This window comes from Mangifera indica, chromosome 13 (assembly GCF_011075055.1).
Source record: "Mangifera indica cultivar Alphonso chromosome 13, CATAS_Mindica_2.1, whole genome shotgun sequence".
NCBI classification, from domain to species: Eukaryota; Viridiplantae; Streptophyta; class Magnoliopsida; order Sapindales; family Anacardiaceae; genus Mangifera; species Mangifera indica.
The window spans coordinates 15,223,350-15,236,029 of NC_058149.1; the positions used below are offsets into that span (position 1 = coordinate 15,223,350).

The 12,680-nt window shown below is 34.0% G+C and overlaps 2 protein-coding genes and 1 long non-coding RNA gene across 4 annotated transcripts; 2 read left to right on the plus strand and 1 right to left on the minus strand.

Moving 5' to 3' along the window:
- Positions 1 to 1,192: 1,192 nt before the first annotated feature.
- On the plus strand, positions 1,193 to 4,594 carry LOC123195134 (protein FAR1-RELATED SEQUENCE 6-like). 2 transcript variants are annotated; one of them, XM_044608751.1, is made up of 3 exons: positions 1,193 to 1,845; positions 2,503 to 3,752; positions 3,903 to 4,594. In XM_044608751.1, the coding sequence occupies exons 2-3, from the start codon at positions 2,503 to 2,505 to the stop codon at positions 4,522 to 4,524; spliced, it is 1,872 nt and encodes a 623-aa protein (XP_044464686.1). In that variant the 5' UTR covers positions 1,193 to 1,845; the 3' UTR covers positions 4,525 to 4,594. The 2 variants fall into 2 exon arrangements, with proteins under 2 accessions (XP_044464686.1, XP_044464685.1); XM_044608750.1 differs by having other exon boundaries at positions 1,196 to 1,469; positions 1,646 to 1,845; positions 2,503 to 4,594.
- Positions 4,595 to 5,589: 995 nt separating this feature from the next.
- On the minus strand, positions 5,590 to 8,027 carry LOC123195217 (vesicle-associated membrane protein 711-like). Its single transcript, XM_044608872.1, has 4 exons — positions 7,593 to 8,027; positions 6,252 to 6,442; positions 5,939 to 6,102; positions 5,590 to 5,796 (listed from the first exon to the last, which is right to left on the minus strand). The coding sequence occupies exons 1-4, from the start codon at positions 7,807 to 7,809 to the stop codon at positions 5,709 to 5,711; spliced, it is 660 nt and encodes a 219-aa protein (XP_044464807.1). The 5' UTR covers positions 7,810 to 8,027; the 3' UTR covers positions 5,590 to 5,708.
- A 2,951-nt stretch (positions 8,028 to 10,978) lies between these two features.
- Positions 10,979 to 12,181, plus strand: LOC123195335. The gene is made up of 2 exons (XR_006497426.1): positions 10,979 to 11,363; positions 11,471 to 12,181. It is a non-coding gene; the product is annotated as an uncharacterized LOC123195335 (long non-coding RNA).
- Positions 12,182 to 12,680: the final 499 nt, after the last annotated feature.

Genomic DNA, 12,680 nt, shown 5'->3' on the forward strand with positions numbered 1-12,680 from the left:
GTTTTTTATATGAAATTTAAATCAAATCAATCTAAAATAACTTGAAACTAAATTTTATTGCATTTGGATTAATATAAAACCAATCCAAAGTAACTCGAATGTTTAATGAAATATTACTATAGTAGTATTTGTTCGAAATGGATTGATAAAGTGTTAAAAGAATAATATCAACAACAAAAATTTAAATCCTTATATATTGCATATAGATATATCTCTATATAATTACAATCACTTTAATTATTCTTGATTTTTATTTTTAAAAAAAAAAACTTATATTATTTCTAGGGTAGTGAAAATGACTTTTGTTATTAAAATTATTAATGTGTTTTTAAAGAATATTATTATATAATTTTTTAAGTAATTTATAAATAAGACAAAATATTATATTGTGTGTTTTGTTAATATTAAATTGAAGTAATTCTATGAAGAAATTAAACGTTAAAAATATTGAAAATAATTGACGATTTTAAGTCACTTCGAATTGTTTCAAGTCAACTCAAACAAAGTTTATATTAAGTTAGAGTTGAACAATTTTGACATTATACTAAATTAGATTAGAGTTGAGGGTTTTCAACTCAAAACTCTAACTAATACGATACAAATATGATATAATAATATAAATTATAAAACCTATTATTTATTAATTTCATTCTTTTTAGTTAGCGAGTCTCATCATTATGTGATTGAAATGTAAAGACGATGGATTAATATTGGATGATTTGAAAGATCAAAATGTGATTGATATTGACCATACAATCAAGATTGGCCTTATGGTCAAGATGTAATCAAGATTACCCTAAAAAAAGTTTTGTTGTGTGATTGAAATGCAAGCAAGCCCAAACCATCATGACGAGACTCTTTGATTCAACATCCAATTTTTTTTTTAAATTTACTATAGTTTTTCTATTATGGTTGTGAATTGACATTTGTTCAAGTTAAATTTAATTTAATTCAATTAAAATTTATATATGTATTTATTGTTATATATATAAATAAATAAATAAAAAATGCCATTTTGAGAGAGAGGAGATAGAGAACTAGTTATTATACAAAAAATTGCTGAAATTTAAAATAAAAATAATTCCAATTTCAGGTCCAACTTGTTTGATAATTTGACTCATTTCTCTTCTAAAAATAAGGTCCAACTTGTTCATATCAACTTAACCAAACTTGAATTTGAGGTTAATAATACTATAAATGCAAACTAAGTAGGAATTATTTGAGTGCAATTAGGATGTATGCATGGATTGAGCGGACAACTGATGTCGGAGACACAGTATCTCATGTTACTCAACAAAAACCACACGTGTCAGCAGATCAAGTCGAAAGATAGATGAAAACCTCTGTCGGCCCTAGTGTGACTCGCACTTTCCTTTAGCGCCAACTCGGGGCAGTGACTGGCTCAGACTCAGTGACCCCGATTCTCATCCCTTTCTTCTCCGACTCCTCCCTGGGCCCAGAAAATCACTGTAAGATCGTCTGAAATTTACCTCTCAATTTCAAAATTTAACTCCAATTCTCAGATATAATCTCACTTAGGGTTTCCATTTCGATCCTTCACAAAAAGCTTCTTGTCTTTTAATATGCGTGGAAGACAGTTACCTTCAATTTGTTTACTTGTTTTGGCTGTGAATTGTATGAGCAGACTGATGAATGTGCTTTGCTGAACTGTGTTGTTGTGTTTGGACACGGGTTGGAGATAACTTTTTATTGGATTAGAGGCATGTTTTAAGCTTGTTCAAGTGCTCAAAATTTGCCGAGTTTTTAACTTGCCAATCATTTCTCAAAGAGACCAACAGGGTGAATTCTTCAGCATGATCAACTGTGATAGAGTTTGGAGTTAAGGTATTATTGCCACTTTGTATTGTACTTCTACTATTATAATTATTATTATTATCAAAAGTTGAATTATAATTTTGAGCCAGTGAAATGCTGAAATAATTGGAGTCCATCTTGCTTTTGTATTTGAGTTTTTGAGGGAATATTTGTTTACACCAAAACATATTATAATGTTTTAGTTGCATGTGAGGCCAAATGTGATTGCAAATAAGCCTATAGAAGATGCTAAGGACAATTTAGGGGCGGTTGATAATTGATGCTACGTGCACTTATAATAAGTACTAATTTGGATACTGATAATAATGCGTTATCATATGTTTAATGTTATTTTATCTTTAATTCAAAATCATCCAATCACATAATGACACATTATTATTGGTACCTAAAATGATATTCTTTATAAGTCCATATAGTTTTATTCATTCTTGAGTGCCATGTTTCAGCAGTTTATGATATACACACATTGTCTTTGCTGTATTTTACCTTAGAAGTATTATTGAGCTGGACTTCCTTTGGCGGTTTGTTATGTTTGTTCATTGTTCATGGTGTAAGGAGTTTTTCTGTGTCTTGTCAACCTTGTCCTTAGTTTAGTGGTAATGTTTAGTGCTTAATACAGAAACTGAATGTGTCGAAAAGTTTGCTCCCTTTTAATTTTGTATCCAGATGGAAGAAGTTTGTCTCAACAGTGAGCCAGTCTTTGATGAGGGTGATGACTATGATGCTAATGGAGACTTTGGAGTGGGACATGATGATGAAGTTGGTGAAACTCATGCAAAAAAGGAACCTCCCCAACCTACTGTAGGTTTGGAATTTGATGCTTTTGAAGAAGCTTACAATTTTTATAATCTCTATGCAAAGGAGCAGGGTTTTGGCATCAGAGTCAGCAATTCATGGTTTAGGTCAAAGAGAAAAGAGCGGTATAGAGCAAAACTTAGCTGCAGCAGTGCAGGCTTCAAGAAAAAGAGCGAGGCCAATAATCCACGACCGGAGACAAGAACTGGTTGTCCTGCAATGATTATCATTAGACTCATGGACTCTAAGAGGTGGAGAATTGTTGAAGTTGAGCTTCAACACAACCATCCTGTGAGTCCACAAATAAAACGGTTTTACAAGTCCCACAAAAGAATGATTCTTGCAGCAAGAAGGGCTCAGCCACCACCAGAGCCTGTTACTGAAGTACATACTATTAAGTTGTATCAAACAGCCATTGTGGATGCTGAGTATAATGGGTCTGTAAGAATTGATGAAAGAGAGGGCTTGAAACCCATTGATCACTCTAAACACTTGGAACTTAAAGAAGGAGATGCTCTTGCAGTTTATAATTACTTCTGTCGAATGAAGTTAACAAATCCAAACTTCTTTTATTTGATGGACCTTGATGATGATGGCTGCTTGAGGAATGTGTTCTGGGCTGATGCCAGGTCCAGGGTCTCAAGTGTCCTTTTCTGTGACACGGTTGCAATTGACACAACATGCATCACTAACAAATTCGAGATCCCTTTGATTTCATTTGTTGGTGTGAATCACCATGGACAACATGTATTGTTGGGATGTGGCTTCCTCGGGCATGAGTCGGTAGAATATTTTGTTTGGATCTTCAGGGCTTGGCTTAACTGCATGCAAGATCGGACTCCACAAGTTATTATTACTGACCAAAGTAAACCCCTGAAAAGCGCTGTCTCTGAGGTTTTCCCAAAAGCTTGTCATTGTTATTGTATGTCGTATATCATGCAGAGAGTTCCAGAGAAGTTGGGAGGATTGAAGGGTTATGAAGCAATTAAAAGTCAACTGAGTAAAGCTGTCTATAATTCTTTGAAGATAGCTGAGTTTGAAACTGCCTGGGCTGATCTGATCAAGCACTATGCGCTTGGGGATAATAAATGGCTCCAAACACTTTATGAAGATCGCCAAAGGTGGGTTCCAGTTTACTTGAAAGACATTTTTTTTGCAGGAATGATCCCTGTCAAAGAGAACGAGAGCTTGAATGCATTTTTTGATGGTTATGTACATAAACATACATCTTTTAAGGAATTCGTTGACAAGTATGATCTGGCTCTGCACAGGAAGCACATGAGAGAAGCCATGGCAGATCTGGAGTCAAGAATTACACATTTTGATTTGAAAACGAAATGTAATTTTGAGTTGCAGCTCTCTAAAGTGTATACAAAAGAAATTTTCAACAGGTTTCAGTCTGAAGTCGAAGGAATGTACTCTTGCTTTAACACAAGACAAGTCAATGCTAATGGACCAATAACAACCTACATTGTAAAAGAAAGAGTCGAAAAAGAGGGAAATGAGAAGGAGGTTCGGAATTACGAGGTTTTGTACGAGACAAGTCAGATTGATATCCGATGTATATGCAGTTTGTTCAACTACAAAGGGTATCTGTGTAGGCATGCCTTGAGTGTTCTAAACTACAATGGTGTCGAAGAAATTCCATCTCGCTATATTCTGTCACGGTGGAGCAAGGATTTCAAACGTGGGTGGTGTGTTCTCAAGGATGGCCTCGGTAATGTTGTTGATGTGTGCAAGTATAACCCAGTTTACTGGTACAATCATCTGTATAAATGTGCCATTCCTGTTGTGGAAGCAGGGGCACAATCTCGAGAACATTATAAGGTAGCCTTACGAGAATTGGAGGAGTTGTTAAATAGATTTAATATTGTAGAGGACAATGTGGTGTAAGAGGATTGAAATATATCAAATCCAATGTTTAACAAGAAACAAAATATAAAAGGTCTATGATAATTTTACACCTCTCTTCTCTATATTCTTTATATTGCTCGGTCAAGTGGGGTTCGGTTGTGTTAGATTCAAGCTCCCTCAATTGCATTAAAGCAAAACTCAAGTTTGAGCCTAGGGTCATGAAATTGGGAAACTCTTTGCTTGAGTTCAAACTAGGAGCAATTGACTTAAATTTGATTCAAATAATTATCTTCAATCCTATAATTTTTAAAAATTACATTAAATTTTATATTTTGCATATATTTATCAAATATTTTCTTATATTCAAAATCAAAGAATAAGATTAAAATTTTTAAAAATTTATTGATATCATATTTGAACTAAGTTCTAAACTTACTGTGTTGACTAATAACAAACTTGAGTTTAATTTGATAGTCAAGTTTGGATTCAACTTAACAATAATTAAGTTGAGTTACAAGTAGCTCACAAGCGATTTAATTAATTTACACCCCTGTAATTTTCTCTCTCATAAAGACATTAAGTATAAAAGAAAATAAAAAAATAATACTTTAGATATAAAATAATGAATACAAATATTAATATAATTGTTGATATGTATAATATAACTAGATGTTAATTTATATTTAATTTAAAATTATTTAATTATATAATGAAGCATTCATGTTTATTATATTTGTATCCATCGTTAATAAATAAGATATTATTGCATGAGAGAATTGGATACAAATCATATTTCCGAGTTTTTCATTATTCTGGAAAAATGCATATGTTGTTTACCGAATAATTGGAAGTCATGATTTCAAATTAAATTATGGACAGGTTGCGATGAAAATAAATAATTAAAATTCACAGTAGTAGAAACAAAAGATTAACACCAAAAAAATGAGTGTTTCAATGATTTAACCTTTTACCAAACCATAAAAATATAAACTAAATTAAATTTTTACTCAACAATCACACGAGACGGGTGCACATTGGAGAAGTTGATCAAAATTTTGATATCATGAAAGAAAACCAAAACCATATACAAGTTGTAGCGGAGAAAGCGGGAATAAAAAAGGAATATTAATATTATTCCGTTCGTTGAAACAAAACTCATTGGTAGGGTAGCTAGCTGCAGGAGAACTAAAGAAATATTTACAAATCCTCATTATTATATTTATTTATACACAGGAAGGAAGAGCAGGCCCATGACAAACGAAAGCCAGAACAACATAAATAATCACCAGGATAAGCAGAATAAGTGCAACCCTGCAAGAGAAGAGCCAAAGCAATTTAGTGGGCAAAACTGTTTTTTCTTCTAATTAGGTAAATAGAAAATGTATCTATTGAGGAAAACACTTATTATGCACAACAGTTGTAGATATAATGAACTACTGGTTTAGAGACATACGTGAGCTTAGCATTTCTCCACCATACAGTGCTTCTGTAACGACGAGTTTGCTTTCTGAAGCGGAATGTATTTCCTTGCATATTAGCAGTTTTATCCACCAATAATTCCAAACGATCACCTCTCTCTAATACTTTGTCAATATTCTCTATCATAACATTTCGTACCTATACCATACCACAATATAATACGTTACAAAAAATTTCAAATTAAATTAAGGGTGTCAGCCAAGTTCAGATCATCGCATCCAACCACAGCATAGCCGGTTAGCAGCACCACTGCAGGAAACTAATAAGATAGAAGCTATGGAACCTACCTGACTCATTTCACCTTTTATTCGATTTATCCTATCTGCATTTGGGTCGTTAGAGTAGTACTCCATTTGCTGGCTTAATACCCTTGAAAATTCATCATTCATGGCATAAGCTTGTGCTGAATGAACAGCACGGCCATAACTTCTTACAAATCTCTGATGAATGTCTTCAAGAAATGCAAAAGGGATTCTTCCTGGACAAAACATTACACTCATTACATAATAAACCGCATGAATGCTGTAAATAAGAAGCTTTTAGAGTGATTTCTTCTCAAGCAAGAACTAGAAATATAACACTTATGTGCACAGCTTGATCTTAATGCCTGCCGACCAAATAGAACAAATAATCTCCCAATCTCTTTTATCAATGTGTTGGCCGGCCTCCTATTAAAGAATCTACACATTACAAGTCATATTCTATAAGTGTATCCTTATCGAATAAGAAGTTAGGAAATTTGATAAGGAGTTACCGGAGAAAGTAGAAGAAATTGATTAGGCTTTGAGTTGTGTAGAAATTTTCCAAATATTTGCTCCCTATTTATAGTTTTTGAATAATACAAATTCACCTTCAACATAATGCAACATAACTCTAGAAATCTAATGAAAATTAAAAAAAAAAATTATATAAAAAAGAAATATATCAAGTAGAAGTCATGTCAAGTGCACCAAAAATGTTTAATTTTTCATTTAATCATAATTTATATAGAAAATGAAAAGACATAAAAGAACAATTGTATTGATTAAAATAAGTATTTAAACAGTAATTAATGACAATCTTTGCATGTATTATATATAAAGGTTATGTTAACCTTTTGCTTAGAATGGGCATAACATTTTGCTTGTAAATTGGATACAAATCATGATTAAATGAAAAAATTAGAGAGATAGTTGTTTAATAATTGATTCTGATAGAATATCGTTCAATGTTTTGCTCAAACAAATTAGATATGAAAAGCTCTCCATATGATTGAAGTCGAAAACAAACCTGTTCCAAAAGATCTTAAACCATTCTTTTTAAAGGAATTTTAGAACCTCCGTTATGCATGGAATATCCCTTCCTAGTCCAATTATTAACTGACAATCCTCAATGATTCTTATTTATTTTAATGTCATTTACTTATATCCACTTGTATTAGCATTACACACTACCAACAAATCCAACGTACATGATACCCAGCTCTACAAAATATGTCTTATCTTATCAATGTCAAACAAATATGAAAACTGCAGAATATATGAAAATTCGAAACAATGAAACCTAGCCATTGATACTTAACAAAAATGCAGAATTTAGGAGCAAACAATCTCGAAATTCAATAAAACAAGAAAAATAGGCTTACTTACTTTCGGCGGTATCATCAGCCATACAAAGAACAGTCAGACCGTCGGTGCGTTTGACGTGAAATATGTACCGATCTTGAGAATAGGACACGTGGCTGTCACTGTCTCCAGGAATCTTGTCGAGTATCTGTCTGGAGATGGTGGTGGCGTTGGTGGCGGTGGCGCTGTTCTCCGCCAGCACCACCGATCCATGAGCCACTAAAGCGTAAAGTATGGCCATCTCTCTGACTCTCAGTGGCTACAATGGCGGATGAATCAATTAGAGGTCGGTTGAAATAGACCTGCCGCTAATTCTCTCCGACGAAAATTGGATAAAACTGTAATTTCAATGGGCTTTTTTTGGCGGAAAAGTAAGTTGAAACAGGCTGGAACTGAAAGGAGGAGGCCACGTCTGATTCTTCTAGTATTTTATTATTTGAATATTAACAAACAAACAAACATATGCATATCCATCTGGATTTTTATAATTTATTTTATTAACTTAGACCCTTTTATAAAGCAACTAATCACTTGTGTGGAGAGTATTAAACTATTATTAATCTCATCCACTAATTATGATTAACCTTAAATCACGCCGACTCCACTGCGCATACCATTCTTCTGAGGTCACTTTTGTCCATTTGAATAAGTGCTGGGGTGCATTCGAACGGCAACCAGTCCAAACAAGGGCCAGACTCAGATTATTGTGAGATAATCTTTATATATATATGTAGTGTTTACAATTAACTAGAACTGGAATTAGAGTGGAGTCGTCAAACTAAGCTAGTCATTATATATTGTGGCTCACCTGGATTGTCACTTGTATAAGGCTAAGTGTAGTGTACATAACTTGCCTCCTCAAGCCGCTATTGAATTGGCTTAGATTCATGAGCTCATTCAGCAGGAAATTGGAATGGTTTGGGGGCTGTTGATCAGTCTTAATTTTGAAGTGAATAGAAAGAGTGTTATGACAGATGCACCTGTATACTCAATTATTGGATTGGTAAACATGTTGCATCATTGACCTTTTCTGTAGGAATGGCGGTTTCTGTGATGGTCAGTATTAAATAATTTAATGATATGTACATGATAAATCTGCAAGTCATGAAAAAACAAGCGAGCAAAAATCCATCTAAGTTGCTTTCTCTTCCACCTCAGAATTCCTTGATGCACCAAATCCACACCCAGCTCATAAACCATGGATTCAAAATCATCACCATTTTTGTGGTATCGTCTTTGCCTTTTGCCTTGACATTAGCAAGTGCCTCTGACTCAATATGCTTTCCTCCCCTGCCAATATCGCCGCCTCCAGCCAAGAATGGAACTTGCAATGTAATGAATATGTGTGTGTGTGTGGACCTTCTCGGAATGGGTGGAAACTCTCCTTCTGGTAGCAAATGCTGTGCTTTGATTCAAGGTATGGTGGATATGGAAGCTGCTATGTGTATATGCATGGCCATCAAAGCCAATGTGCTTGGAATGAACGTGGTCATGCCTGTTACACTAGAGTTACTTATGAGTGCATGTCAAAAGACAATTCCTCCCGAATTCCAGTGTCCCAGATAGGAAGTTGTTTATGAAAATCTCTTCTCCATTATGTCCTATGTTTCTAGTTGTTTTGCTTATGATTTTCTTGTGCATAATTTATTTTGCTCTTGTAGGTGTTTTCTGTCAAATAAAATAGGCAACCCATTTTGCCTATGCTTGTTTGCAATTAATGTGTTATGAATGTGAGTCATTAATTAGATATTTATTCTCTAAATTGAAATTATCTGGATTTGTTTTTACTTCTGAATCTTTCTTCTATACATCGATTAGTTGGCAATTAAGTATTGAAAAATGTGGTAAAGCTTATCAATCGAACACTGAAATTTAGATGGCTACACGACAATCTCTATCATATTCTTATTCTTAAACCATTTAGGAAACAATGGCCTTGCATTGCTCAGTCATGATCGACTAGGTTTACCAATATCTCTTTCACATCTTAAGCTTTCAAATAAAATTTCAACACATAACTATCACTAAATTAAAAACAACTTATTAAAGCGTAGAAATCATAAACATAAAGTTAGAGGATCAAGTTTCACTCACACTCTTACAAATAAATTTGAAGGCACATATCCAAAGTTTATTAGATATCATAAAACACAAATAAGATGTTGGATATATATAAATTTATACACTGTCAAGATATAAAAACATATTTTAGATGATAAAATTCACAAGTTAACCGGAAAACACCATTCAAAACATAAAGAACTATTAAATCAAAATATTTTAATTGGTATCGCGCATTCATAAAATATGGGAAACATTTCTCGGGATGATAAAAGAAGATTGATGTTGGTGGTGGGGCTCCACCCAAAAAAGCTGGCTGAGTTCGCCAAGAGGAGTTTCTTGTAAAAAATCTAAACGGACTCTCGAAAATTCACATCCAAATTTCAATGATCGGAAAACATAAATAATTCAACAGAGAATCTGTCATGATATCCTGGACAAGCACAGGCACTATTTGTCACATAGTTGCCACTTGCCACACAAAAAGTCACATGCACGGTCCTGTTAATAGTCATACATAATATTTTTGTATCATAATATGTATGTAATTTTTCAAGCAAAGAATGGTCCACCCTTTCTCTTTTTTGGTGTAATGTTCTCCTAGCTAAGCCCAACTACTCAACCATAGAGAAACACCTTCCAGGTGATTACATTTGGATATATAGACTGGCTTGCAGGATATTGGCTTTGAACTTGGAGTTACTTTACCACACAATGGGTGGGTGATCATAATTGATCAACACATACCCCTTTTGGGTGGAGCTTGATCACAAATCTGTAAACTTTGGAGAGACTAGTTCAAAAACCCACTGTCAGGATTTCCCACTTCAATAAAATCATGTCAAAAGATGCTAGTGTATACACTCAAGTTCATTTAAGAAAGTATGGAGTCAAACTTGGGATCTATAACTCCATATTTAAGATTCCAAATCTTAACTAGATGTTCTTTATGTATTGAGTCGATATAACTTCATCCAATGAAATGGCACACTGTAAGAGTGGTTATTTGATCATTGTTGAAAAGGATAATAACGCCACACATACCCACAAAAAAAAATTGGTCATGGGTTCAAAGTGGCTGAGTATATCGATACAAATCTTGCTGTCACCTTCTTTTTGCACACTGATGACCTAAGGAAGCTGATTAGATACGAAAAGAATTACTAATAAAAGTAGATCAGATCCACTTAGTGCAGTGAATTCATCAGTTTCTTAGCTTTTCAATTCAAACACTCAATCTGCAACCACAGTTTTTTTAATTTACCAAAAAATTCTTTACAGTTTTTCCGCAGGCTTTAGGCTAAAATCATCAAATGACGATGTTGCTGAAGCACTGGCAAAATTGTGGAGCCAGTGGTGGGAGCCAATTGTCTGGGTAATGTTGTGGTTAGGTAGCATTGGTTGATTGGCCATCAATTCACTGGCCAGTCAGAATCTGAACCAATCTCATTTATATACATATACATACATGCCCGTCTCTCTTACATTTTTATCTCTCATAATCAGAAGTTTACAAAAGATTCAGAAGTTGGCATATATATGCTGCAAATTAGGGTTGAGATAATGATGAGTTCCCTAAGGTGATGATCCTTTTTGTGATCTTCCACAGCTTTCTTGAACTGTAGAAATAGAAATTGAGCTGAAACAATTCAAGAAAGCTGTGTAAAATTACCGAGAGGATTTGATGATGACAAAAACATATGTCTCCAGCGGCAGTAAGAGGCTTTTCATATTGTAATTCTCGTTACAGATTTGATTTTATTATATCCTTTTGCATGCTACTGATTTTTAATTTACGCTTAATTTGTTGTTTCTTTTCTTTTTTCTTTGGGTGCTTCAAGATTTTTGTTGTGGATTCCTTTCAATGAGAAGAAGAGTGTTGGTGGTCAGATCAATAACAAAGGCTATAATGATTGAACTTGTATGAAGTCATGGCATAAATAAGCTACAGGTTGAAACATTTCTGCAGAGATCCGTTTCATGTCAGATCTTCCATAATTTAGGTTTCTTTGCAGCATCTCAGAAGATCGGTATGATTCTGATTCATCTGGGCTGGAACAGCAGCATCTTTTGTTTTATCTTACAGAAAAGTGCAAGAGAAACATTCTCATGATGGAATATTGATTAATTTCAAAAGCAAAGTGATTAACATGCATGCGATTCATGGCTGATCGAGCACTGAAATATCCACATGGACACGATGTATTGCAGAAACTAGGTTGAATTAATTGCAGCTGATGGGGCAATGTAAGTGTTTTCACTTTGCATTAACATGTACTATTAGTGGGATTGTCCACAAAGTGCCCGTGCTAGCTGAAAGGTACCAAAGTGGAGATGCTTGCCCTGGCACTTATATATACATAGTCGAACGAAAGTCTCTCAATCGGGTTTTCGGATGGGCAAATTTAGAGAACTACATAGACCGAAAACCTTCTCAAAGTGCTGCAAAAGCTAGCTTAACATCGTCCTTACTATTATCAAATCATAAGAGGAGAGGGCAGTTGATCTTTATAAAATGAAAATAATAAGAATATTGATGCATTTGAATGACAGTATGTATCCTATGATGGATGGTGAAAGTCCTTTTGGCTCAAGTTGGGGAGACATTGTTTTGTCTCGTTTTGTTCAGACTGGGAGATCGATTCTTTCTCCTGCTCTTTGCTCCATAATCCTGCTATCTTATGAACCTATGACTACATCAATATGCAAAAACAATTTAAATAATAAAAAAAATCCTGCAAGGATCGATAAAGGAAGCATATGATGTGGAATCCAACAGGACTAAATTGGAACTGTGGAATCTGACTCTGCCAAATTGATTCTGTAATTCCATTATGGAATGGTACAGTTCATATGGAGCAAGTGTTTGAAGGAACATTTTGTTTTAACTTTACCATATCACACTTTAAGATAGGAATAATTCTGGAAATGAATTATTATGAATTGATAATCTAATTATAAGTAATATGCTGCTATGTTTTTGTAATTCCATAAGTTGATAACCTTTTCTTACACGCGCTTTTACAATGAATTTGAGTTAAATTAAACTAA